This window comes from Mus musculus, chromosome X, assembly GCF_000001635.26.
Source record: "Mus musculus strain C57BL/6J chromosome X, GRCm38.p6 C57BL/6J".
Classification (NCBI taxonomy): Eukaryota; Metazoa; Chordata; class Mammalia; order Rodentia; family Muridae; genus Mus; species Mus musculus.
The window spans coordinates 136,753,975-136,781,070 of record NC_000086.7 but is presented as its reverse complement, the minus strand read 5'-3'; the positions used below and the strand labels follow the sequence as shown (position 1 = coordinate 136,781,070).

The 27,096-nt window shown below is 42.9% G+C and overlaps 1 protein-coding gene and 1 long non-coding RNA gene across 3 annotated transcripts in view; one reads left to right on the top strand and one right to left on the bottom strand.

The window, feature by feature from the left end:
- BC065397 (cDNA sequence BC065397) overlaps positions 1 to 27,096 on the bottom strand; it is a 60,408-nt gene that overhangs the window by 22,294 nt on the left and 11,018 nt on the right. Inside the window, exons 3-8 of the long non-coding RNA NR_033324.1 lie at positions 24,451 to 24,577; positions 22,875 to 22,970; positions 22,313 to 22,511; positions 21,153 to 21,215; positions 20,496 to 20,653; positions 18,983 to 19,080 (exon numbers count right to left, since the gene is read on the bottom strand). This is a non-coding gene — a long non-coding RNA (cDNA sequence BC065397). The remainder of the gene's footprint in view (positions 1 to 18,982; positions 19,081 to 20,495; positions 20,654 to 21,152; positions 21,216 to 22,312; positions 22,512 to 22,874; positions 22,971 to 24,450; positions 24,578 to 27,096) is intronic.
- Positions 930 to 26,556, top strand: Glra4 (glycine receptor, alpha 4 subunit). 2 transcript variants are annotated; one of them, NM_010297.2, is made up of 9 exons: positions 1,350 to 1,435; positions 5,108 to 5,238; positions 5,518 to 5,585; positions 6,299 to 6,522; positions 6,663 to 6,745; positions 8,208 to 8,348; positions 13,673 to 13,887; positions 18,203 to 18,352; positions 23,085 to 23,397. In NM_010297.2, the coding sequence occupies exons 1-9, from the start codon at positions 1,368 to 1,370 to the stop codon at positions 23,373 to 23,375; spliced, it is 1,371 nt and encodes a 456-aa protein (NP_034427.2). In that variant the 5' UTR covers positions 1,350 to 1,367; the 3' UTR covers positions 23,376 to 23,397. The 2 variants fall into 2 exon arrangements, with proteins under 2 accessions (XP_017173873.1, NP_034427.2); XM_017318384.2 differs by lacking the exon at positions 5,518 to 5,585 and having other exon boundaries at positions 930 to 1,435; positions 23,085 to 26,556.

The following is a 27,096-nucleotide window of genomic DNA, read 5'->3' as shown; positions in this document are numbered from 1 at the left end:
GAAGGGAAAGGCAGAGAAGGAACAGAGTAAGACTGAGACGGGAAAGGTGGATGATGGAAGCTTCAGTGAGGAGGAGGAGGAGGAGGAGGAGGAGGAGGAGGAGGAGAATGGAATAAGGCAGGCAGGGACGGGTACTCGGGCAAGTCCTGGTGCTCCCTTAGATGGTGCAGAAGGCGAGATTGGGCAAGCAGGCAGGAGGGAGACAGTGGAGCTGCTTAAGCGTCTGGATGCCATAGACAAACGTGCAGAAAACAAGGGAGGAAGGGTCACATTCGGTCCTGCGGCCTGCCCCCAATCTCACTGCCCACCTGAGATTCCTCTAAGGCTGATAAAGCCAATGGCCCAGCGGAGCACCCAGGATAGTTGTCCCTTCCCGCAAGTAGCCCTGGGGGACAGACACTGAGGAGGAAGGAGCTTTGAGAGGTCACAGGACTCCACAAAGAGTACCTGACTGAGGGGAACCAAGGAGGGAAGAGAATGCACACATTACAGGTTGAAGGGAACAGGAGAACCATAGAGCTGGGCAGGTAAAGAGAAGGACAGACTGTAGGCTGTCATCCCCCAGGCCTCCATCCAGAGGATACAGAAAAGCAGCCCCTGGAGTCAGACTCCACACCTCTGACCTGTTTCATCTTCAGGATACCCTGTGGCCGCCCCATGGCCTTCTGAGGTCTTTATTCCCTTAGAAAAAGCATTAAGTCTTTAACTCTAGGGCTCCACTTTGACTCCAGGCTAAAAAGCGGGATGCTGGGTACAGGAGTAACAAGGCTGACTACTGACTACACATGAGCTAGCATTCCTCCTGTTAGAGTTGGAGGCTGGACCTAACACCCCAGGCTCTCCCCAAGTGGCAGCTCAGCAGCCCAAGCTCCTCCCTAGTACTCAGACAAGCTGGGAACCCCACTCCAGCTACTGGCGACTGTGCCTTTAAATTGCTGCTTTCAGAGGGTGCATCTAGGGGGATGTGGGAGGGAGAGAAACATCTTTCTACTGGTCTCTTTCCTCCCTCCCCTCCAGGACTCTCCAGGGTTTGGAGAGTGATTGCTACCCAAAGAGAATCTTTTCTGGTTCCCTGACCGGCAGGCAGGCTGAGGCCCTTCTCAGTCTAAGACAAGCTCAAGCCGGAGCTGGTAGGGTTATCTGTGTCAGGTTCAGATCTATTCAGGGGAATAGTTCTAGACCCTGACTGCTAAGGACAGGGCAGAAAAGAAGCAGGAGAGGAAAGAGCGCTCAACTCCTAGCCCAGCCACACAGGCTCTTTATTCCAGTCCAAGTTGGAGAGGGGCTCTATACTATTGGCTTTCCGACAGGATACCTGCTCTCACCTTGGCAGCCAAGCTGAGAAAGGACTCCAAGGTCCCTGCAGAATGACAACTCTTGTTCCAGCAAGCCTCTTCCTTCTTCTCTGGACCTTGCCAGGGAAGGTCCTGCTCAGGTGAGTTCAGTGGGGTGAGGAGGAGGAGCAAACACTAACTGGGGGCTGGTGGTAACAGATTGGGCAGCTGCCACAGTTTCTTCTAAGTTTGAAAAAACAAACCTCGTCTGGAGGGCATCAGGGGAGGACACACCCTCCTCAGTCAGGACCAGGAGCTGTCCAGTACAGTGGTGCAGCCCCATTGAGGGTATAGGAGCATCTGTATGGGTGAACTGCATGGGCCTGGGTAGGGGCTAGGTAGCTGAGCCCTAAAATGGATGTCATTCATCCTGTAACTGAACCTTATCTCCATATCAGCTGGACCTCTCAAAATGACAGAAACCTCTACCAGATGCCTGCCAAATAGGCTGCAGGTGGTACAGGACTGCCACGGGACCACAGCATGTTGGAGCTGGGATGCCTGAACCTTAGCTTTCAGCAATTACCCTGCCCTTTTACACATGGCTGCTCACTGTCCTTTTGAGAGGCACTAGGTAGCAGTTATTTCCTGGCTTTGCAGGTAAAGAATTCTTGGGGTTCCTTTTGAATGTCCCCTGACCATTTATTTGCTCCTTTTGCATTTTAACAAGAGCTGGTCTAGGTTGACAGGATATGCTGAATAGACAAGATAGCTATGGCTCAGCTACAGTGGTCTTCAAAGGAACGCCTCACAAAGTGAAAAGAGTGAATGCCAGAGCCGTGTCTCCTCCCTCTTAACACAAGGAGTGTCCCAGAGCATCTTGCTTCTGAGGTACTTTCAGCCCCATTGCTTGCGGACACATGATGGCAGGCAGGAAGGGGCACAGAGTGGGACAGTGTGCTTAGAAAGAAAAAACAGCTAAAAGTGGACTGGCAGCATAGAGGGAGCTGACAGGATATAAACATAAAGGGGACACTGGGTTGGGCTTTGCTGACCTTTGTTGAGGGGAGGCTGCCTCAGGATCCAAGAACAAGTGGATGTCATTAGAGCAAGATAGGCTCTTAGAGAATCCTAGCTTCAAGCTATTTGTTGTATATATATGGAAAATGGATCATAGAGAAGGGTAGTGACCTGCTACAGGTTGACCAAGTAGCCCACAGCTTAATCAAAATTCTCTCCTCATACCACCCCAGGACCTTGTATGGGGATTGTCAGTTCTTGACCCTTCTAGGTCCTGTCAGTGTTAGGAACTTTCCAGGAACTAAAGGGTGGATAAAATGGTCATTCTTAGTCTTAGTTCTTTAGACAAGATAATCTCAGATTCTGGTAACCAAAACAGGCTTCGGGACTGAAGACAGAAGATTCCCAGCCTATCTTAGAGTCCTAGGACAGGGACCAGAGAAGAGGTGACCTGAGTGAGGCTGAGGACAGTAGAGGTCTGCTTGCTCTGTATGCAGGGCCATGTGGCCTCCCAGCAGGCAGGTGGCAGATGGCCAACAGCAGCAGCAGCAGCAGCAGCAGCAGCAGCAGAAGCACCTGGCTGGTGTGGATATCCTGTGGTGAAGCTACAGACGTCTGCCTTCCCCACCGACCTCCTTGGATTTCCATAGTATATACTTAAGCCACCTGCTCTGGCTTCTCCTGCCAGTGGGCAGGGTGGCCTCTGTCCCCAGGGCAAGGGATTCCTCCTGCTTTCAGAATCCAAGATCTAACTCTAAGAAGTCAGTGTGACAGGTCTTGGCCTTTCCTCACTCTGGTTCTTTAATAGAACATCCTGGGCTGCTTGTCTTGTGACAAGTACTGGGATAGATACATTAAGTCTTGAAGTTATTGGCTCTGGTTCTGAATTCTGGCTTTACCACTAGCTATAGGCCCTTAGAGAAGTCATTTCACCTACACCTTACAGATCCCCAGTCTCATAGTCTATGTACAGTTAGGTCTTCCTACCCATCAGTTGTCCACATCTTCAAATTCAAACATCACAGACTCAAAATAAAATACTTATTAGCACTTGTGCTGGCCATATTTGGATTCTCCTTGTCTTTATTCCCTAAACAGCTACTTGTATAACATTTAAAGTGCATTAGGTATTAGAACCCAGAGATGATTTACTAGTATACAGGAAGATGTACAAAGGTTATATGCAAAGACTATACCACTTTATATATTATCCATAGAGGGGTCCTAGGAACAGTGTCTCCTGGATACAAAGAACCAATTTTAACAGAGATAATCAGGGACGACTGACATGAGAACTAACCTAGATAAAGCCTGTGAAACATTTAATGCGGTACCTCTGCTTCTTTAATGATTCCACCAGTCACTGACTAGAACACAGAATTACTGGGGAAATTTAAGTGTATGTATGCATACATGTTTATATATGTGTAGGCACAAATACATGTGGGTGTACAGTGACATGCATGTATGCATATATGTGTAAAGGCCTACGGTTGATATCAAGTGTCTTCTTTGACCATTCTTTATCTTACATATTGAGGTAGGGTCATTTGCTGAACCTATATCTATCCAGTTTCGAGTCTGTTACAAGAAAGCTAGGCTCCCCAGAGGTGGGATTACATGTGTGTTGTTACCATGTCTACCAGAGTTTTATCTGGGTGCTGAGGATCTGAACACTGTTCCTCATGCTTGTGCAGCACTGATTCATCTGCTCAGTTCTTAGGAGGAAGACTGGCAAAAGAAAAGAGGCTATATTCGATGCCAGGCCAAAACATACTCACATCTCCCCCAAATCGAGATCTTAGGTAGAGAAAGATGGGAGTTTACTTCAGTATGATCACTCTATTGGGAAATTCTCCCATGGCTATTTATCCCTGGTTATTACCATAGTTGAATTCACCTGCCTGTAATGGCCATGACACTACACTTAAACATACCTTCTTGCTATGCCAAGAAAGAAAGAAAGAAAGAAAGAGAGAAAGAAAGAAAGAAAGAAAGAAAGGGAGGGAGGGAGGGAGGGAGGGAGGGAGGGAGGGAGAGAGAGAGAGAGAGAGAGAGAGAGAGAGAGAGAGAGAGAGAGAGAGAAGAGGGAGGGAGAGAGGGGGTAGAAAAAGGCAGGCAGGCAGGCAGGCAGAAATGAGACCTACTCCCAAAGAAGCTGGGTCCTAACTCCTGGAAATCTTACAGGAAGCCCAAGCAACTGATATCAGGTCTCAGAGAAACTGCTTCTTCTAAAACTCCTCCTATCCTTGGCTAGGCCACATTAACACACTGGGTGAGATGGCATTCTTCTTTGAATGCTTTCAAAGTGTCTTCGGGAATAGAACACTAAGTAGGTCTTTAGTCCAGTGACTGATTCCTGACTGCGTTACTCAGAAGTTCTGAGACTTTGGGCAAGTAACTACCTTTAAAATAATTAATTAGTAAACTAACTTACTTACTTTACATCCTGATTGCAGTTTCCCTCCCTCCATTCCTCCCTGGCCTTCCTTCTCACCCCCCCCCCATCCACTCTTCCTCTGTTTCTATAACTCTTAAGCCCATTTTCTTGCCTGGAAAATGGAGACAACAGCCTTAATATCATGTAGTGAGAATTAAGAGTAAAAAGACTTAGCCTATGTGAAAGCCACTTCCCAGAACTATTGTTAGACAGCCATGTAAGCTCGTAACTGCTTGGCTCTTCTCATTTACTACACCAGAGAATCATTCTCGCTTATCTTCCTGTGTGCTGGGCAAATCCACCCAAGGGGGATGAGGGCAGGAAAGCACAAGCTGTGCAACCATCCTCAAACTTCTTTTCTTCTCCCATCCAGTGTGGCTTTGGCAAAAGAGGATGTCAAATCTGGACTCAAAGGATCCCAGCCTATGTCCCCCTCTGATTTCTTGGACAAGCTTATGGGACGAACATCTGGATATGATGCTAGGATTAGGCCCAATTTCAAAGGTAAGAGAGGTCCACGTACTTCATCCCCTCCATGCTTACTGTTTCGGGTGGCACATTCCTTAGGCAGTACTTGCTCGATGCCCTTAAGGAAAGAGGCTGGAAGTCTAAGGTTAGATCTCAGAGCTCAAAACAAGCCTCTACCCCCATTGCCTGTGGGTCTGTGTAGCTATCAGTCTTTGCTCCACAGTGGCCTGATCTGAAGCTCAGAGAGGGACTTGAGGAACCTACACTGAGATTTCTGGAAGGCCCTGCCAACGGGCTATGCTTTGCTACCCTTAGGTCCACCTGTGAATGTGACCTGCAACATCTTCATCAACAGTTTTGGCTCCGTCACTGAGACCACCATGGTAAGGGGTCTTCCTATTCCAGTGTGCTACCACATTGCAAGAATTTCCCTTCTGCTGCCCTTTTCTTGCTTTGTGATCATAGCTTTAGCCATGGGACATTTGAGTTGATGACTGAGAGGCTATTCTTAGTCCAGAGTTTTCCTAGCTAAATGCAAACTAGCCTAAAAAATGTTCATCAAATACGTGAAGAAACCTGAGGCAGGGCACAGGCTTTTGAATTAGAAAGACCTGAGTTCAAATTGCACCTCTAGCACCTACTATCTGTATTAAGCAGGTGGACACCAATCTTCCCAGGACGTTGTTATTCATAAGGAAAGGGTAGAACATGAAACCATTCTCCATACAAGATTGGTGCAGGGTTTAAATAAAATGGTGTGTACGAGGAAAGCACTCAGAGCTGAGGATGTGGTAGAGATAGAGAATTTGCCCAGCATGCTCAAGAACCTGGGTTCAACCTCCTGGCCTACCAAAAGTAAACAATAAGCTCTTATCAGTGAGTCTGGCACATAGTAGGTAAGATATAAATAAATATCTTATGACTTCCCATCTTTGCCATATTTTCGCAAACTGGACTTTCTCCACTGGAAAATGCCTATTGGCTCTCAAGATGCATCTCCATCATTTCCTGCTCATTGCCTTTCTGCTCATGTTAGCTTTATTGGACCCCTGGGAAAAGCACTGAATCTGATAGGCCCTCCTCTCTACCCTTCTAGGACTACCGGGTAAATGTCTTCTTGCGGCAGCAGTGGAATGACCCACGTCTGGCCTACCGAGAATATCCAGATGACTCTCTCGACCTAGACCCATCCATGCTCGACTCTATCTGGAAACCAGACCTCTTCTTTGCCAATGAGAAAGGGGCCAACTTCCATGAGGTGACCACAGACAACAAGTTACTGCGCATCTTCAAGAATGGAAATGTTCTCTACAGCATCAGGTGCACCTAGTGTATAACAAGGAGATTCTGTATCAAGAGGAAGAAGCCAGATGGAGGTAGAAGGGTGGGAAGACGGTCCATGCTGTACAGTGCTGGAACACAGCAAACTGATGCCATTACTTTTTTACTGTTCCCACCAGATTGACCCTCATTTTGTCCTGCCCAATGGACCTCAAGAACTTCCCAATGGACATACAGACCTGTACAATGCAGCTGGAAAGCTGTAAGTGTTTCTAATGAATCACAAGGCAAGGCCTGGAGTAACAGCTAGTTAATGATATTTTAGACATTTTCCCAAGTACACACAATCAGTTCTTGTTGTGGATAAGAATAGAAGCCAAGGCTCCTTGACACCCAGCCCAGTGTGGGTTTTGTGTTCCCACATTACTTGCTGGGCTGACCATTCCATAGGGCTGAAGAACAAAATACCTCCCAGCCATGTATACAAATGTGCTTCTGGCCATGGGAAACTATCTGAAGGGTGCCTCCTGTGCCCAAATTTATTCCTGAAATCCCTACAGTAGCTTCACCTTTACTTTCTCAGAATTAAGACATTGAAGATGTTCATATATAAAAGTATTCATGGAACTAATTCTCTATGAATGCAGATAATGATTGCAAAGAATCAGAGGACAGCTTCAGGTATAGGAAAATGCCTAGAGAGGTGAACTCAGCCAGTCTCCTTTCTGGGAAATGTGTCAACCTTTATGGGCTGCCAAATGTGCAGAGACACCAAAGGATGGCAAGGATGGGTCACCATTTACTCTTCACCTATCACCTGGCTCAAGAGGTAAAACTGTAAGATCAGGACGGGAGATATTCCTCAGAGAAGAAAACTTGTAGCATTGTTTCTACTACATGGGAACAGAGGTGCAAACAAAGTGCTCTTTTGTCTGCCCTCTAGAATTCATACACCATATTCACAAGCAGGATCCCATTATCCCTCACAACAACTTTACAAACTTAGTTGGGACAGGCTCTACTAGCCTCACTTTACAGAAGAGTAGATGACTCACCTCAAGTCACACAACTACAGTAGGATTTATACTACATTCTGTAAACATCAGTCTCCTCTTACACATGAGAATACGGTCATGTCTGGGACACAAGCCTTCATGAACTGCAAGCAATCTGTGAGCAACTTGGCATGTTCAGCTATCAACTCTCAATTTTTTTCCAATTCAAGTCCCTGGCTAGGAGTCTGTGGTATGCACATTCTCCCATGCATGACTGGAAGGACAGAAATAGTTCTCTCTTCCCTGAGGAAAAGTGGCAGAAGCCCTGGCTCTGAGGCTCAGCTTAGGACATGTGGTTAGTACACATGCTTACTCCTCTGGGCTTAAGATGTGGCAGGAGGTTCCCAGCTGGGGTCCTTGACATCTTTCCAACCTTCTTGGCCTACATTCCAAGATTGCCAGAGTAATTTCTCTCTAAGCATTTCCCAAGCTTGAGATCCACGTTAGTAGAGGAGTCTGGATCTTTCTGAGTTGCTCATTTAGTACAGGCCCATGAGACAACTGAGGAAATTCCCTCTTCAGAATCATTTCCTTTTCCAAGCTGAGTATGTCATTTCTAAACCCCAAATCTTGTCACTCAACTCCATACCCTTGCTAACCTTAACTCCACCTCTATCTTCACCCCAAACACACACTCGGAAACTCTTTTGATGTCTCTGTCACTTGCAGTTGGCTACACCATGAATGACCTCATGTTTGAGTGGCTAGAAGATGCTCCTGCTGTCCAAGTGGCTGAGGGGTTGACTCTACCCCAATTTATTTTGCGGGATGAGAAGGATCTAGGGTATTGTACCAAGCACTACAATACAGGTAAGAATCAGGCAAGTCTTTATTATCTGTGAGGCACTAGAAGGTCTCAAGTTCAGAGACAACAGGATAAGGCAACCATGTTCTACTAGAGTCTCAACAGCTGAGCTATGTTTCCTAAACCTTATTCCATCGTGGAGGATGCTATCAACACCATTTTCAAAGAAAGAACACAGAAAGTCTATAGGGATAGCTCAGTAGGTAAAACTGACAACCTGTATTTAATCCCCAGAACACACTTGATGAAAGGAGATAACTGACTCCTACAAGCTGTCCCCTGACCTCAACACATGCACTGAGACATGCTCATACTCTCAGAAACACGAAAAAACACATAACTGTAAAATAAATCTTAAAAAGAAAGTTAACAGGGAGAGGTGAGAGTTTGAATTAGTTGTCACACAGCTAATAGATTCAGAATTACAATCCATGTTTGTATGTCTCTCATATACTGCAAATTAAAGGGCTCTGTGACAATGAACAGCCAAAATGTCTTATTTTTCCTAGGGTCAATTCTGTGTGAAAGTCAGGAAATCTACATTTAGGAGTTGTCAATAGTTATGCTCAAATAGAAGAAACAGGCCTGAGGGAAAAGGTAGCTGAGTATGCATGCTTCCCACAGTTATCTCCACTGTTTAGCTCTCCTGAACATCAGAACACATTCTTATTCTGCATGTAGAGCAAGGGAAGTGGAGAGGAACTCTTTTTCCAAACTGGACAGCTCACTACTTCAGCTTTCCCAAGAGTTGCTGGGTCTTCATTTTCTTTAGCAACTTAGTTGTGTGGGAGTGGGGGGAACAGTTCCTTGAACTTAGAAACTGCAGCTGGGAGTAGAAATTGGTAGAGACTTGGGAGGGGGGATGGCAATTTGAATGTAGATGAATTGTTTCCAAGCTTTTTTTACTCAATATATTCATTCCCCTAGGGAGTCTTTTAAAAATATTGATTCCTAGGCTGTAACTCTCGGGGATCCTGATTATATATACTAGAGGAAATGCCTAGAAATTTGCATGGCTAACAAGTATCATGAGGCTTATGGTGTGTGTAGGTAGTTCAGGAAACACTGTATTGTGAAAAACAGTACTTAGGAAGCTATTTTTTTCCTGCTTATTTATACAGGACTTCCACTCCTTAGAATATATTTTAAGAAAATATTACAAAATATTCATTGGCTCTAGTTACATTTCTCCTATTATTGCAAACAAAACTTGGAATTGTTCTAAAAATTCACCCACATGGTAGAAGTAAGTTAAGGCAGTGTATCTACTTGGTAAAATAATATACAGTCATGAACATGATATTTTTACAGTTCTTATAGCTTCATGGGAAAGTACAAATAGAAAAAAAGGATAAGATTCAGTGTTATGTACAGAGTATGACTATATTATGGTAACAGGAGCCTGATATAGCTGTCTCCTGAGAGACTCTGCCAGTGCCTGACAAATACAGAAGTGGATGCTCACAGCCATCCATTGGACTGAGCACAGGGTCCCCAATGAAGGAGCTAGAGAAAGTACCCAAGGAGTTGAAGGGGTTTGCAGCCCCATAGGAGGAACAACAATATGAACTAACCAGTACCCCCAGAGCTCCCTGGGACTAAACCACCAATCAAAGAAAACACATGGTAGGACTCATGGCTCCAGCTGCATATGTAGCAAAAGATGGCCTAGTCGCTCATCAATGGGAGGAGAGGTCCTTGGTCCTGTGAAGGTTCTATGCCCCAATATAGGGGAATGCCAAGGCCAGGAAGTGGGAGTGGGTGGGGCTGGTAAGTAGGGAAAGGGGGAAGTGGATAGGGGATTTTCAGAGGGGAAACTAGGAAAGGGGATAACATCTAAAATGCAAATAAAAAATTTCTAATAAAAAAAGAACAAAGCAAAGATATGTGTTCATCATAAATTTCATCTGTGTGAATATGTACAGACTTTTTCCATATCATTATTATGTTATATCATAGAGCTGACAAGATGGCTTAGTGGGTGTATTGGCTAGTTTTGTGTCAACTTGACACAGCTGGAGTTATCACAGAGAAAGGAGCTTCAGTTGAGGAAATGCCTCCATGAGATCCAACTGTAAGGCATTTTCTCAATTAGTGATCAAGGGGGCAAGGCCCCTTGTGGGTGGGACCATCTCTGGGCTGGTTGTCTTGGGTTCTATAAGAAAGCAGGCTAAGCAAGCCAGTAAAGAACATCCCTCCATGGCCTCTGCATCAGCTCCTGCTTTCTGACCTGCTTGAGTTCCAGTCCTGCATCCTTTGGTGATCAACAGCAGTATGGAAATGTAAGCCGAATAAACCCTTTCCTCCCCAACTTGCTTCTTGGTCATGATGTTTGTGCAGGAATAGAAACCCTGACTAAGACAAATTGGTACCAGCAGAGTGGGGTATTCCTGTGACAACCTGACCATGTTTTGGGGAGGACTGTGGAAGGACTTTGGAACTTTGGGCTTGAAGATCCATCCGTTGTTAAGAGCTCTGTCGGATGTTGTGTAGGAGCTTGGAAGACAACGTTGAGAACACTGCAGAAGATGGAGGTCTGGTTTGTGAAATTTCAGAGGGAAAATTAAAGACTCTTTTCAGGGCCATTGCTGTTTTGATTGTGAAGATTCTGTAGTTCTGGTTAGCTGGGGCTGAAGAATCAGCTGTGATTAACAAGATACCAGAACTACTAAAGCAAAAACTTTGCATTACTGGGACTATTGATGCTGGTTAGCTGGAGCTAAGAAATTAGCGGTGATTAAGAAGAGACCAGCATCATTGAGGTGACATCTTCTGGGAAGTGTTTTCTGAGAGCACAGTTGCTGCGTTCCAGATATAGCCAAAGTTGTACCTTGTGCTCTGGCTGGACTTGGTAACGTGTAAGGGTCACCCAGGTGGTACTGGTTTTGAAGGCATGAAGGAATTGAGCAGAGCAGCTGAGGCTTGGCACTGTGAGAGGCCATGGAAGGCCATTGGTGAAAGTGCAGCCTCAGTTGCAATTGATGGCCCAGGACTGAAGGGGTCATGCAGTGTTTTGGAGATGCCAGTACCATGAGATGACCACCAAGAGCAGCAGCAGCAGTGGAGTAGAGGCATCTGGAGCCTAGAGGATGACGCGTGTGCTACAAAGGGCATGGCTGGAGAAGTGACCCAAGCCCTTGGAGGAGCCCAGAAGATCGTGAGTTGGATCCCAGACATTGGACGGTTGGAGATTGATTTTTGCTTTTGATTGTGACTGTGCCCTGATATTTTCCCTCTTGAAGGAAGAAACTGTTTTAGTGATGCCCACAGTTAAGAGACTTTTAATTTAAAAAGACTTTGGATTTTTAAAAGAGATATTTTAAAGAGATTGAAATTTTAAGAATATGTAAAGACTGTGGGACATTTAAAGTTATTTAGACCTTGGGGATGAATAAGAATGTAAGGGTTGAGGCTTACTAGTGATGTGTTTGTGTGTCAAGTTGACAAGGGGTCAGTTGTATTGGCTAGTTTTGTGTCAACTTGACACAGCTGGAGTTATCACAGAGAAAGGAGCTTCAGTTGAGGAAATGCCTCCATGAGATCCAACTGTAAGGCATTTTCTCAATTAGTGATCAAGGGGGCAAGGCCCCTTGTGGGTGGGACCATCTCTGGGCTGGTTGTCTTGGGTTCTATAAGAAAGCAGGCTAAGCAAGCCAGTAAAGAACATCCCTCCATGGCCTCTGCATCAGCTCCTGCTTTCTGACCTGCTTGAGTTCCAGTCCTGCATCCTTTGGTGATCAACAGCAGTATGGAAATGTAAGCCGAATAAACCCTTTCCTCCCCAACTTGCTTCTTGGTCATGATGTTTGTGCAGGAATAGAAACCCTGACTAAGACAGTGGGTAAATGAATTGAGTTCAGTTCCTGAGACCCACATTGTGGAAGTCAAGAACTAACTACTGAAGTTGTCCTCTAACGTACATATGTACAAACACACTAAACAAACAAATAAACAGTTTAAATGAATGATATAGACCTAATTTAAAGTATATGGAAGGGTATGCATATTTTAAATACAAATATGATGCCACTTTGTATAAGAGATTTGAGCATCCACAGATTTTGGTATTTGTAAGGGGAATCTTGAAAGCCATCTCCCAGTGGATACTTAGAGATAGCTATACAAATTGTCTCCTTTTCCTCTTGTGTTATCAAACGCCTCTGGTTTTAAAAGAAGCTGTAAATTACTGTTTTCTTGGCTTCCGAGCCATGGCAATCAGGATAAAGTAAAGGGGGGTGGTTTGGGGAAAAGAAGAGCACTGAGATGTGTGCCTAGAACCGATGCATTGTTTTATGGCAGAATACAATAGTGATTCCTGATACTGTGTGACAGTGGCTCTCAACCTTCCTACTTCTGTGAACCTAAAAATACAGTTCCTCGAGGTGTGGTGACCCCCAACCAAAACATTATTTTCATTGCTACTTCATATCTGTAATTTTGCTACTGCTATGAATTATAATGTAAATATTTGTGTTTTCTGATGGTCTTAGGTGATTCTTGCAGAAGAGTCATTACACCTCCAAAGTGGTCTCGACCCACAAGTTGAGAACCACTGGTCTATGGGAGCCTGCTTTCCAGGGTCCAGAGCTGATGATCTCTGTTGCGAATCTTTTCCAGTTGTATGCTAGATGGTTGTTCTCACTTGCTTAAGACACAGAGTTTATTCTAGCTGGGATTCTGGGATATGAGCAAGTGCAAGGAAGAATGGTATAATATAAATGAAGTCCAAACTAATCCCTTCTTAACAACGCTTTAACAACTGGAATAGTTATGTGCTGAGCACCTGAACTACTGCACTTCATTTAACTTTTCTAACAGCTCAATGATGGAGTTGCTATAGTTAATCAGTCTGTTTCTAAGCTAGTATCTAGTGCAAAAAACTTGAGTGGAACTTGGTGTGGTGGCTCAGAAGAGAATTCCAAATTTGATATCACCCTGGACCACATAAAAAGACCTTGTCTCAAAAACAAAAGGCATAAGAAACAAACAAACAAGCTTTGGATGACTTAGTTAAGATCACATAGCTATTAAGTGGAAACTTGAGATTCAACCTCAGAGAATTTGATTCTGGGGCCTTCTTACTCTTTGTCCTCTTTTTGTAATTGTTACATGAAAAATCTTATTCTGGAAGTAAAAATTCTGGGAGCAAGTAGGCAATCTTTAGGGCTGAGTTGAGAGCTTTCACAGTTTGAAATCTGGCACTATCTGGGGCATCCTCTGAGCATCCCAGAGGTTGGTTCAGCAGGGCTGCCCTATTCCTGACCTATACTCCCTCAGGCTAAGCTGCAGTATGGAGACTCAGAGCCAAATACTTCATTTCTTTTCTCAGGAAAATTCACTTGCATTGAGGTAAAGTTTCACCTGGAGCGGCAGATGGGCTACTATCTGATTCAAATGTACATCCCCAGCCTACTCATCGTCATCCTGTCCTGGGTCTCCTTCTGGATCAACATGGATGCGGCCCCTGCTCGTGTAGGCCTTGGCATCACCACAGTCCTCACCATGACAACTCAGAGCTCTGGATCCAGGGCCTCTTTGCCTAAGGTGAAGAGATATGCAAAAAGAACCTGCCTGACATCAAGCCCCCTATTTCCCACTCATTGCATGCTCTGCTATGCTCCTCTATTCATTGCATTTGGTTTTTAACTGCAAATGGCAATAGCTGCCACTCAACATTTCCTCTTCTCTAAAACAGCATAACAACATGAATGCTACAGATCGACTAGAAATTCTGCCTTACTTAGTTTTCTTTGGGAAACACAAGCATGCAAAAGAGCATTATCATAGATAGTCCTATTATTTCATAGTACAGGTAAAAATGCAGATTGCAGGTTAAGTGACCTTCTCAAGGTGAATGATGATCAGAAAGAACCAAAGAGACAGTAGAGGTTTGAACTAAATTCTGTCCTCTTTCTATAACAAATAAGGTGCTATTACAAAGTGCTCTAAATATAGTATTTATTTGGGGGGAAGGAGAATATTTTGAGGTTGCAAATATAATAGCAATTAAAGACAGTAGACTCTGATCATCTGGGGCCTGTTTATGTTTTGACTATGCAGAAAAATTTGTGCTGATGGGACTAAGAACAGTTCTCCCTGCATTGTGTATTCATGTAGGGAATTTAAAGGTCACCTCAAAGTCCTTATGGTCAGCAAGGCTCTGAGCAAATCAGGGAGTGAGGCCATTTTTTTCATTCAACGAATATTTATTGAGCACATACTATATACTGTACTTGGTCATGAAAGCATAATGAATCTTGCCTCTTATATTCCCTCTTATTCTGATTTGTTGGGAACCTGGCCCTCAGATAACAACCTCTCATTCCTTGTTCCATATAAGACTTCTTCACTGGACACTCAAGCAGTGTATAATGTGGATATTGATGGTTTATGAAATTGCTATAGGGGAGATTAAGTGTAGCGTAGGTCAGGCAGACTTAGGTTTAAATCCTAGCCTCATTTCCTAATAGTATGACCTTGGTTAAATTGTCTCTCAGTTGCTTTGCCTGTAGTATGAGACTAAGAATGCTACCCCTTTCCACGAGGTTACTGTGAAAAATAAATTAATGTATTGACATGCAAGGACAGTGTTTGGCACATAATAATTACTTAATAAATGTTAATTATTTTTACAATTATCAGGTGTCAGAGTTAAAAAAGAGTGAGTATTGGATCTAGGAGTCTAGTAGATATTTCCCCTAGTAATTTTTCATTTGCTAGGAAACCTGTAAGTTATTCCAACCCCCCTATAGAAATAAACAGTGGTCAAGTTCAGATTAACATCAAGCACCCAAGAAGTAGTAGTCAGGGATCCCTTCCTGTATGTTTTCTAAATTCACTGGGGTGTTAATGAGGCTCTTAGAGGCAGACTGTCCTTAGAGGAGAGTCATAGAGCCAGCCTGGGCTATGATACTTGCATTACTATAATAGCTTTTTATTGGATCACTGCATTAAGAGCCTTACCCCAAGTTTTTGTCTCTGTCAAGTAAGAAGATTCTTCATAACCCAAGAAGATAATGCCATTTATGCCTCTTGCCAAGAGATTTCCTTTCTCATCCTCTCCTGTAAGTGAGTCCAGTCCATCTGCTTGTAGTTTTCACACAGTTTCCTCATTTGGAAAAACAGACTTTGTCAAGAGGTTGTTTGCAACATTTAGGACCTTCTTGTCATATTTTCATGACTTTTTAATAGCCTCATTGGTCTGTAAGCAAAATAGTCAGGCCATGTACCCTGAAATGAACAGTCTTGGTAGGTAGAGCCATGGAGCAAAGGAACCAGCAAGCCAAGCAGATCTTGCTCATCCTTCAGTTTGGGCAACATCATGTTTGATGAGGCCAGGCCAGAGGCATCTGATAGCAACACTACTCCCATCCAAAACACACCTCTATTGTGTAGGAAGAGAGTATAAGGGATTTCTTTGTAAGGGAACTCAGGTGGGGCAGTCTTTCGCTATAGTCTACAGGAAGCATTCCTTCATTACCTTGTGTAGCACCCTAAAGGCACTGATTTCTGTCTCTTTGCCAGGCTCTTGATCTCCATAGCTGCAAGAGGCTCAGCGACAGGAAAAGCTAAATGGATGACAAGATATAAAGCTGCACCAGGGAGGAAGGCTCCAATTCTCTATATTTTGCCCTTAGCTCGTGAGGCAAAGAAAGGAAAGAAGGGCAGAGACAGCAAGTAGGAGCCAGCAGAGACAAACACATTGCTAAACCTTCTATCTGCTCATTCAAAAAACAAAACAAAACACTTATTGTGTGCCAAGCACTCAAGTATTGGGGACAGAACAACATAAAAATAGTTCTTGGCATGGAAAAGCTCAGTCTAGTGGAGGAACTGGCCAGGTGTGTGGTGGATGCTAAAAAGTTATGGGCAAGCCAAGCACATACAGTAAAACACACATTAGGACGATCAGGAAAGGCATCTCAAACATATGCTATCTAAGATGGAAGCTAAACAGCAAGTTAGTCAGATCACAGAGAAAAGAGGAAGAGACAGACTTCTTTAAAAACACTGAAACATTTTACTACAGCAAGATCATAGATGACAAGGGGCACGCTGAGGCCGAAGAGGCAGTGAGAGGTCAAAGACCATGGCAAGTGCGACACATCTAGAACACAAGGTTAATAGAGAACCTCTAAAGAGCTGTAGTGGGAGGGGTTGTGATATGATCACAGTGATCTTTTAAAAAACCTTATTAGTGACACATTTATCATTAACAAGCCACAAATACATAAGGTGCCCTTTTCATTAATAGCCTAAAGCCCGTCATGACTATCCCTTATCATTGCCTCATTACTGATCTTCATAGCAGGTATCTGACGTCCTTGAGAGGCCAGTGGGTCTGGGAGATAGACAGTTAAATGGGATACCTTCTTCATTGGTATTGAATCGGAGACTGCACCAAGGAATTCCTAATCTGAGTAACCCATTCCTACTCTTTCAGTGGAGCTGCCCAGAAGTAAAGCAGGGTTTGCCAACTTTCACATGTCAGTTAGAACAAATGTGTGTGTGTGTTTGGAGGGAGGAATGGTATGTGCTTTATAATGCTTTATAGCACCCTTGTCTTTTACCCATTAGATGCCAGTAGCTATGACCACTCTAAAATTGTGTTGCCAAAATTTCCTATAAACACTGCTAAATGCTCATGTGTGTAGAACACTTTCTTTTAAAAACCAATAAGATAGGAGGTTGGGGATATAGCTTATTGGTAAAGCACTATGCCTGTAACACAGGAAGTCCTGGATGCCATCTCCACTATCAATCTCTACTCTCACAGAGACAGCCAGTAAGTAGAGAATGTATCCCATGCGACCTTTGCTATAGCTGGAGTCTGCAGCAATCTCAGTGCTCTATAACACAGAAGCTGGTAAAAAGGAGTCACTTTCACAAATCCTACCCTTGATATGAAGCTATATGGAGTGAGCTCAAACTCCACAGGAAATCCCTCCGGTTAAGGAACTGAAAGGTTCTCAATAAATTGAAGTTCTGTCCCTCCTCTTAGACCCATCCAGCTGAGCCTTTTTCCTGAGGAGGTTTGTGTGTGTTCAACCTTTACCAGGCAAGTGGGAGAAAAAAAGCTCTTCAAAGCTCCCAAAGGCAGGTAACAAGAGGAACATGGCAGGAAGCAGATGAGTGGGTGCCCAGAGAGCCCTGCAATTACTGAAGTGTCATGAGAAGGGCTAGGTAGCACTCCCTCAGGATCCTGCCCTGTTCTCTCCAAGGTGAGAGATGAAGCTTTAGCTCACCACTGTACCCTACTCCTCAGCAGTAACTCTTGCAAAAGCAGCAGAAAACCCCACGGGGTCAACAGCCGAACAGGAACGGGGGAGATTCTAGTCTGCCAGTGAGGCTAGAACCAAAGCAAATGTCAAGGCCAGTGACTTCAAAGCTCCAAATTTTTCCAGTCCTAGTATCACCTTTTAACTAAGTGACCTCTGCTGAAACCCCTTCTCTCTGAGTCGTAACTGACTCCACACACCTCCCATGGCTAAGAGAAACCCAGGGCATCCCAGAGGGCAAGCAAATGTGATTTGATCATTTTTATTTACTAAAAGAGAAGAATCAAAAGAAATAAAAGAGGAAGAGAGAGAAGGCAAAACGGGCATGCAAGAATAACAAAGAAGGGAAATAAAGAGTAAGGGGACAGGCTCATGAAAGTGGAGGGTGAAGACTGCAGGAAGATGAAGGATGATGGGTAGCCTTCAGATAAAGATATGTAACAGGACAGAATTTTTTAAAACCACAGAAATTTCAGGATAAAACTGAACAATAGCAGGCAATTGATATGGATTAGAAATCCACTGGACAGTCCATGGAAGGACTCCAGAAAGGATAACTTCTCTGTTCATGGATGTTGCAGGTGTCCTACGTAAAGGCAATTGACATCTGGATGGCTGTATGCCTGCTCTTTGTATTTGCTGCCTTGCTTGAGTATGCTGCAGTCAATTTTGTCTCTCGTCAGCATAAGGAATTTATGAGACTTCGTAGAAGGCAGAGACGTCAGCGTATGGTGAGTACCGAAGGGGTGGAGCCCACTTTCCTTCTCCTTTGCAGTCTTTCCTTCCTATTACTCCTCCTATAAACCCAACCCAGGACTCTAGGACTAGGCAATTGGGAATCCTGGGAATTCTAGTCCCAGGCTGTTGACAGTTAAATTAAATACTTAGTTTTTCTGGTACTGTTTCCTTTATCTATTCAATGAGACATTAACCCTTATAAGGCAGTAGAGAAATTAAGAGTATGCATGCAATAAACGCTTAAAATATATTAGCCCAGGCTAGGCATGGTAGCACATGCCCATAATCTCAGCATTTGGGAGGTAGAGACTAAAGGTTTTGTAAGTTTAAGGCCAGCCTGGTCTATATATCAAGTTCTAGGATAGCCAGGACTACATAGAGACCCTGTCTCAAAACAAGCAAACAAAAATATATTTGCCACTATTAGAACCATATATTGGCTTAACATTGATGTTATTGCTTTGAGAATTAATGATAGTGTTTTTGGTTTTCCTCGCATACAGAAGGAAGGTACTTTAAGTCGTCCTCTATTAAGAACTAAGAGTCAGACACCAGTGCCTTTCAAATGGAGCACTGTAAGATGGTCCCCATGTTTGAACTGAAATTGAAAGACCACTACTTGCCTCTTCTGATTGGTGGAATGTATCTTGAGCATCAGGCACTTCAGAGTTGGTAGGCTTGAGGTGGTGGTCTTCCTCACTCTTGTTTGTTAGCCCCATTTCTTCCAGAACAGAGTGATCACCAAGGGGAGATAGAAGAGGAAGTTGTTGTCATGACAACAGAAGCAGTTTTCCCTCAATTGCCCAGACAATAGGCACTAGGTAAGTTGTCATGACAACAGAGGTGCTTAGGCTACCCTGAGACAAGCAAGCTCCAATTATGAGCAAAGCTGAAAGCCTTGGTACTGGTTGCTTAATCTTCAGAGACAGTGTCTCGAGCTTTGATTCCATGTTTTCTGTCTAATCCAGAGGCTTCAAACCCAAAATGCACAGCACAAAATTACTTCTTGGAGCAGAGAAAACAAATTACCTGAACGCACTGTTAAAATCTTGACTCTAGGGGGCAGCAGGTCTAGCTCAGTGGCAGAGTGCTTGCCAAGCGTATGTATAAATCTTGCGTTTGATCCACAGTAACACACACACGCAAATATGTGCACGAGTGCTCACACACGCGTGTACACACACACACACACACACACACACACACACACTCGGACTTTAGCCTGAGACATAGTAATACAAGGATGCTTTGTTCCTCCTAACTCTCAACTCCCACCTCAGTTGCTCCTGGCACACCACTATTATGACTTCCAATGATCATACAATCTATATGACTTCACATTTCTTGATATGGTTCCTTTCTGGGGAAGACGGGGCTCCTATCTCATACAGATTCTTCTTCTAGTTTTCCTCTCTTTAGTTCTTTCATAGTTCCCAAAGAGTGAGCCCTCTAGTGGACTGATCTTCAACTACATATCTTTGAATAAGACTCATTCTTCCAGAGAGCTGCCTATAAGATTTTCCTACCTCATCGAAGGGGTAGGAAAACATGTACATAATTAGGGGATGAAAAAATCAGGATGCTCCCTTTCCTAAAATAATCATCTCTGCCTCTTCTTTAGTTGTATGAAACTTTTCTCCAGGTACCAAACTCTTCGATTCATAGTTTGATTTTTAATGTTTTTTAACTTTGCACTCCTAGGAAAGAACAGGTTTTCAAATACTCCAGAGCCCCTTTCCTACCTAAAACACTTGTGTCGCTGTCCCAGTAACAAATATTACTACAGTTACTACAGTGCTACTCATCTTGCTCCTAGTACCACCTCCTCCACCACTTGTCTCCCGTGCATGGTGCTTGCTCTTCTCCTGTGGCAGTGCAGGAAATGGCGATGGTTTTACATGCCCTTTGCCTTCGCAGCTGGTCTAAGGAGTTTAGAGGAAGAGGTGAAAGCCTTACTCTCAGCACCCCTGCAGGGTTAGCCTAGCCCCTGGCTCTGAGCACACCAGTCAAAGGCAAAGGCTGTCAAACTGCATAGACAAGAATCCTTGCTATTATCAATACAGTAACTTAAGAACTAGAAAATTTACAAAATACCAGCAAATCCTCTCAGGGCCTTACTTTCAGAACCCTGCTCACCTCTCTGTCTTCCATTGAGCGTTCTGCCCCATGTCCAGAATCTTTTCTCCCTGAGTGTCTCACTTCCATATTTATTACTCTATTCCGTCTTCATAGTCCACCTTTTACACTGGGCATTATCTCCCAGCTTCCTTCTCTAGCCTTCCAGCACTTGGCTCCTAGGTAAGTAGAAACAAATTCAACTCTTTTCAATAGCCATAGAAAGAGCAAAGGGATATTCAATGGCATGTTGTTCCTCCCCAAGCCAATGACACTCCCTCGTCATTCAGAGTTTGTCTTAAGTATCTAATATCCAAATTTAGGCCTCTTTTAGGGCACTAATCTTTGCTGTGCAAGCCAAAAAGATACATATTAAAACTAAAAAGAACCAAGAATAGCTTACTTTATTAGATATATTTTCTCTTCTGTATAAAATTACTTTCTTCTAGCCTGAGAAATATTTCCACACAATTTCCTTAGATTCACTGGATAAAAGGGGAAATAATGGGATTTATAAAAACAGCAATTACAGTTGGATCTAAGTTCCTCGCTCGGAATGTTTTCTCAGTACCTAGCCTCTGTAGCTGTGTCTTGTAGCTGGGTGCCGAGGTGAATAGTGCACTACAGTGCGGTACAGCTATACTGCAATGCTAGCAAGTATTTGTTTACTTTACTTACCCCTATCATAGTTCTAAGTCCTTAGGAGATATTCTGCATACCAATGGTCCCAGCAAATCTCCCCTGTAGCAAGAGTGTGAATATTAATTATACAATACATGTGCGATTAATAAAGATCTCTGACTAAAAAAAGGCCAAAATGATAAATGAGCAGAGCCTTCAGGCTGCCAAACTGTAACTTTTCAAGATTAACAAGCCAGGATAGTGAACTGCCTCTGATATATACACATCTAATTCTCTACGAAGACCCCGATACTTCAAGAACAGGACAGTAAAGCTTTCTGGTGGGTAGACGTTAATTTTTTCCTGTGTTCAAAGTGTTCCTCACAGGCTGCAGAGATGGCTTAGGGGATAAGAGCACTGGCTAGCTGTTATTCCAGAGGACCTGTGTTCAATCCCCAGCATGCACATGGCTGCTAACAACAATCTATAACTTCAGTTCCAGGGCCCCACCAGTACACACACATGATGCACAGATATACATGAAGGCCAACTGCCCATACACCTCAAATAAAAATAATGAATATTTTTAAAAAGTGTTCCTCCATTTACAGAAGCAAAAGGCTATTGAACCACTGTATAGTGGGGCAAATAATAATTGTTTTTTCCTGTCAAGTATTTCATAACTGAACAAGATACTTTTCTGAGTACACTCTTTAGTTTGGGACCCTGACAAGATATTGGCATCCAAGAACAAAAAGCCACTCCATTCCTCATATCCTGAAGCATGTGGCTTATCAGCCCAGTTGTCTATTCAACAGACAGCTTCTGAGTATCAATTAGGGTCCAAGCATGGTTCCTGCCACTGGAAATATAGGAATGAATCTGTCTATATATGAACTAACAGACAGCAGAGAAAGGGTTTGTGGCCTGAGTTTGTCTGCCACTGATGCTCAGGCTTGTCCTCATAACAGGTCAGTTTTGGGTGATATCATAATTAAGACGTTACTATTACCAACCATACCAGTACCTCATCAACTACTTTTTCATTGATTTCTGTAGCTGCAGAGGCCTTGTTATATACATCCCACAGTGTCCTTTAAATTGTACAAAATGTTTAACACCTTTGTGCTCATTCTGCATATACATATATATTCCTTGTTCTTATAAGTTAAAGAACTACGTCAGGTAGCTAGGGTGGCTTACTCTTCTTGTTTTACCTTGGACTTCTCCAGTGTTGGGGATGAGAGACTCGGGAACCTCCTCAGTGCTGGGCACACTTGAGTTGGTAGATGAAATCAGACAAAAGGATACTTCATTTCAGGCAATCTCTTAGCTGAAGCTTTTACTGCAGAGCATTCAACACTTTTAATATACATAATCATCTTCTATTTGAAGGATATATTTCTCAAATCTGCTCTAAAATGAGAAAATAGAGTAAGTAAGTTGTGGGGTAGAGGGACTGAGGGCTTCTTCCAGAAGTAAAGCTCTTGTGGATGGTTCTTCCCACTTCCTCCTCCTGCTCCCTTCAATTTCTTTGATTTCTATCTTCCTGTCCTTGCTTCCTGCTTCCCAGCTGTTGTCAGCCAACTATTGTAGTAATGGTCATGTTGCTTACTGCGTATTTAAAATGTGCCTCCGCCATGCTTTCATTCAAAATTAGCTTTAAAATGTACTATCTACAAACAAACTATTTCTAAAGCTTTTAAAATTAATTAAAATCAATTTATCAAGTCAAAATATCTCAGCCTTACTATCTGGTGGTTTTATTGTTCTGTTTACCTGTCACAGAATTTGACGTTGAGATGTTGGCACTTCAGTAGGTTTTAGATGACTCCAAATGTTGTTACACATATTCAAAGGGAACTCAATGCATGGCTGTAAATGAAACCATAGCATATAGCTTAATATACATAAATATTATATATAACATATATATACACATATATATACACACATATACATACCACCTTTTATCTCTTGTAATTATAGGAAGAAGACATCATAAGAGAGAGCCGCTTCTATTTTCGTGGCTATGGCCTAGGACACTGCTTACAAGCAAGGGATGGAGGTCCAATGGAAGGTTCCAGCATTTATAGTCCCCAACCTCCAACCCCTCTTCTAAAGGAAGGAGAAACCATGAGGAAACTCTATGTGGACCGAGCCAAGAGAATTGACACCATCTCCAGGGCTGTCTTCCCTTTTACTTTTCTTGTCTTCAATATCTTCTATTGGGTTGTCTATAAAGTACTAAGGTCAGAAGATATCCACCAGGCACTGTGAACAGGGTGGAGGCTATAGTGTACAGTTGCTGGCTTCCTGCTTTCACCCAGGTGGGCTTTTCCCTTCCATCAGACTCTCTCAGGAACTTGAACAGTTCCTTCTGATCTCATACTCATAACTTCAATTACCAGTTCCCAAGCTATGTGGGGACTGCCTAGTGCCAATAGTAGCTGTACTTACAAACATGGCTTATATACCCTCATCCAGATTGACTGCTTACTCTGCCATTTCCCTTTGTTTGTCTACGTGGCTAATGCCAAAATGACTTTCTGTCATTGCTGGGGCTCCTCTGTGAAGAATATCTAGACTGTGGGATTCTTGGTTTTACTATCTGCATCTTTTCTACTTGTATTCAGAGCCTGGCTTTTACTTGGCACTGCTCTCCCTTCCACTGTCCTTTCAGTCCACAAATTCTGCCCTGAATGACCTACTCAGATATCCTTACCGATAGGAAGACAAAGACACAGGTTTTGAACCTCTTAACAACAATGTAGTCATAGGCTGCATTGGGCTAGGAAAATGTTATATGGCCCAACAGAAGTAGGTTCACTTCTCCTAGAAAAGATAACATTTTCAGAACTGGGGCAAGAACCCAGGACTCTGTACCCTTCCAGATCTATGTAAGCTTCTTGGTTCCAGACATATTTGTTATAGTCCCTAATCAAATAGCATAGCCACAAGTTTTATTATGCTGCTGGGTAGGAAAAAGGTAGGGGGAGGGGCTTATTCTTTAAGAATTTTATTTAATGATTAGGAAAGGTGATATAAAAGATACTAAAATCTAAGAAGTGGAGTACAGAAACACTATTTAGACAGACTACTGCTCTCTTGTTTCTCCTTTTTCTCCACTCTCTTTATTTTGCAGAACCTTCTTTCTCCTTTACCTCCTATTGGCAAGAAAATAACAGTGCCATACAACCTTGTTCTGAAATAGAGTAGGCTTTGAAGTTACTAAGGAGGAAGTAGGCATGGATAGGGTCCCTACCTAGGCTTCTAGGGAAACAAACATTGGTTCTATCTATCTTGGGTAATAGTCGTAGAGGGCAGAGAGCCATAATTTGGGTTGTTTCTTTACCCTTTTGTGCTTCCCTTTCTTCTTCCATAGGATTGTTCAGTAAAGCCACAGGAAAGGTCAGAATAGAGTGGGTTGCTGTGTCTCATGGAGACACAAGGGCCTGGTACATTGAGTTCTTTGAAGTGATCTGACCATGAAGAGCACAAAAATAAGATGAGAAAGATTAAAGCATGAGGACTGCAATTGGAATACACAAACAAATAGTATCTTAAAATATTAAAGTCCTTTTCTCTGGACCCAGAAAAACAACTAAGTATGTAATCAGAGCTCTCCTCCTTCTCTTTTCCCATCTCCGTCTCAATTTCATCTCTCCCTCATAACTTCATCGCTTCACATAGAATTCTAAACTCAAAGTCAACAAGTCCGATGTTATAGTGCAAGGAGAAGACCAGCCTTCTTTCTCTATTTACATACTGAATTTGTCTGACCTTTCGCATTCATTGAGATATCCTTTTGTTTCCCTTGATTTTGAAGAAAGTACTTTGGCCTAGATTTTTTTTTTTTTGAGAAAAGGTATTGATATATATCCAAAGTTAGCCTACAACTTACTTGCAGCCCAGGCTAGCCTTGGACTTATAATCCTCCTGTCTAACCATACCAAGTATTAGGATTAAAGTATGCACTACCATATTCAGATCTAGAAAATACTTTTATTGGCCATTTGAGCACTCTCATACAAATAATCAAATGTTAAAAACTGGTTTATAGGAGGAGATTACATTGAAAAGGGAAGAGAGCCCCTATGTTCCTATTTCTGCCCAGGTAGTGCCAATCGATGAGAAGCCACAAGCAAAACCCCTTTGAAAGGAGCAGAGAGTATCTCTTTGATACTGTCCCTGATGGAGCTGGGGTGTCAGGCTGCTGCAGCCCGGAGGCGGGGATGGTGGGGGTGGACTATGGAGATGAGCTTATTGCACAGAGCTTTACTTGTTACAGATCTTGTCCAGATGGGCTAACTGCACAAATCTGCCCTGTTGGAAGTCTCAAGAACAATGCCCTGGAGACAGCTACAGTACTGAGCAATAAACCCTGTCCAACTGGGCCTCAGATCAGGGCATCAGCTGGTGCTGGGTGCCAAAGAAGCCAAAGTACCAACCAACATAATAGACCAAAGGAATTCACAAAGCCACTCAGAGCTAATGCCAGGTGGAAGGTACTATTCTCACTGGAGCCCTTAAGCAGAGAAGTATTTACATAATGCCAACCTTAGATCCAGAGCAAATGGCTTTCATTTTCGTCATTCTTCCCACATACGTACAGAGACTAGGGAAGTGCTAGGTCTCACTGAAGGGGTTTGACATTTAGCAATCTGTTCAATCACAAAATTGTTAAACTTGGGTCCTTCTTATCAATGAATTGAGAAAAGGTAATATAAGAGTCTTGTCTAGAGTACTTACCCATCCAGAGACCTGAACTATTTTCTGCCTAAATCAATCTGATATGATTCTAAGATTTAGACATTTTAAGGGGTGTGTCGGGGTCCTATGAAGACAAAGTGTTTCAGGTATTTTCATTAATTCTTTGTTAATATTTAATTAGATAAATATTTCATGAATGTATTTTTCAAGAGGAAAGGCTTTATTTACTCCGTTGTTAAGGCTATTGGTGTATCTATCTTCCTAACAGTTTGTTCTGCCTTGTGGAATGCCAGGGGTTTTGCCTCCTTTTTTTCTTTAATCTACAACAGGTCCTTTTGCTCTCTGCAAATTCACAGGCCAAGCCAAAGCAGCTCTCTAAGTGGAAGAAATACACTGAATAAATTTATTCCTTCAACATTTCCAAAAGCATTTTCTCACCTATCATAAAAGAACACTCTTCTGTTTAAACTATTAGGCTGATTGAAAGTTAGGCTCTCGTTTTGCTGAGCAATCTAAATGCCTCGATGGTACCCAGAATGTGTTACTTCTTTTAGATTTTGTAATGTGTTCTCCCACCACTCTTGAGTGTCTGTATCAGTGTTGGCATTATTAGTCTTATCTCATTACTTCTGCCTACTAAAATCTCAAAAACTGTACTTCACTATGCAGGGATTAATCTTGTTAGGCCGCACTGTTAAGGAACACTAAATAAACAATCGAGATCAGGAATCAGCCAGGGATCAGCAAACAGGGTGCTACTCGCTGGTTCAATGGGAGAAATGTAGAATACATTTTTTTTTTGAAGGCAAGAGATGCATTCTATACAACTCATTAGCCTGCACAGCTCTGGCACCTAATAATACACAATATGTGTAATTAGAATAAAAGCCTATCTTCCCACTTACTGTATTATATGTTTTGTTCATTCCCTTTCTGTTAATTTATTGAATACAGAAAAAGAGATCCAGAAGAAATCTTAGAAAACCAAGAGTCCATACAGATATGTACACACAATGTGGTCTTCAGGTACTACAGAAACAAAATTAAAATGACCTTGTAGGTTACATCACTGAAAAAAAGAATTGTAATGTTCTTATTAAACATTAATAACATACCATACATATTAAGACAGGGATCAGGTTGTAATTAGAATCCCAACAACTTAGCTAAACACCATCAGTGACAAATGAGTCCAGTAGTGGGAATTTCAGCAGCACAGCCATCGGCTTCCCCCATGTTCTACATGTTGGTTCTGTTGAGGAGACAGCCATCTCTGCAGGGAAAGGAA

Bases quoted from the DNA above. Each gene is read 5' to 3' on its own strand.
- Glra4 (NM_010297.2), top strand. From the start codon at position 1,368: ATGACAACTCTTGTTCCAGCAAGCCTCTTCCTTCTTCTCTGGACCTTG. The intron at 6,523-6,662 runs GTGCACCTAGTG...TGTTCCCACCAG, and splicing joins AATGTTCTCTACAGCATCAG to ATTGACCCTCATTTTGTCCT. The intron at 6,746-8,207 runs GTAAGTGTTTCT...TGTCACTTGCAG, and splicing joins TACAATGCAGCTGGAAAGCT to TTGGCTACACCATGAATGAC.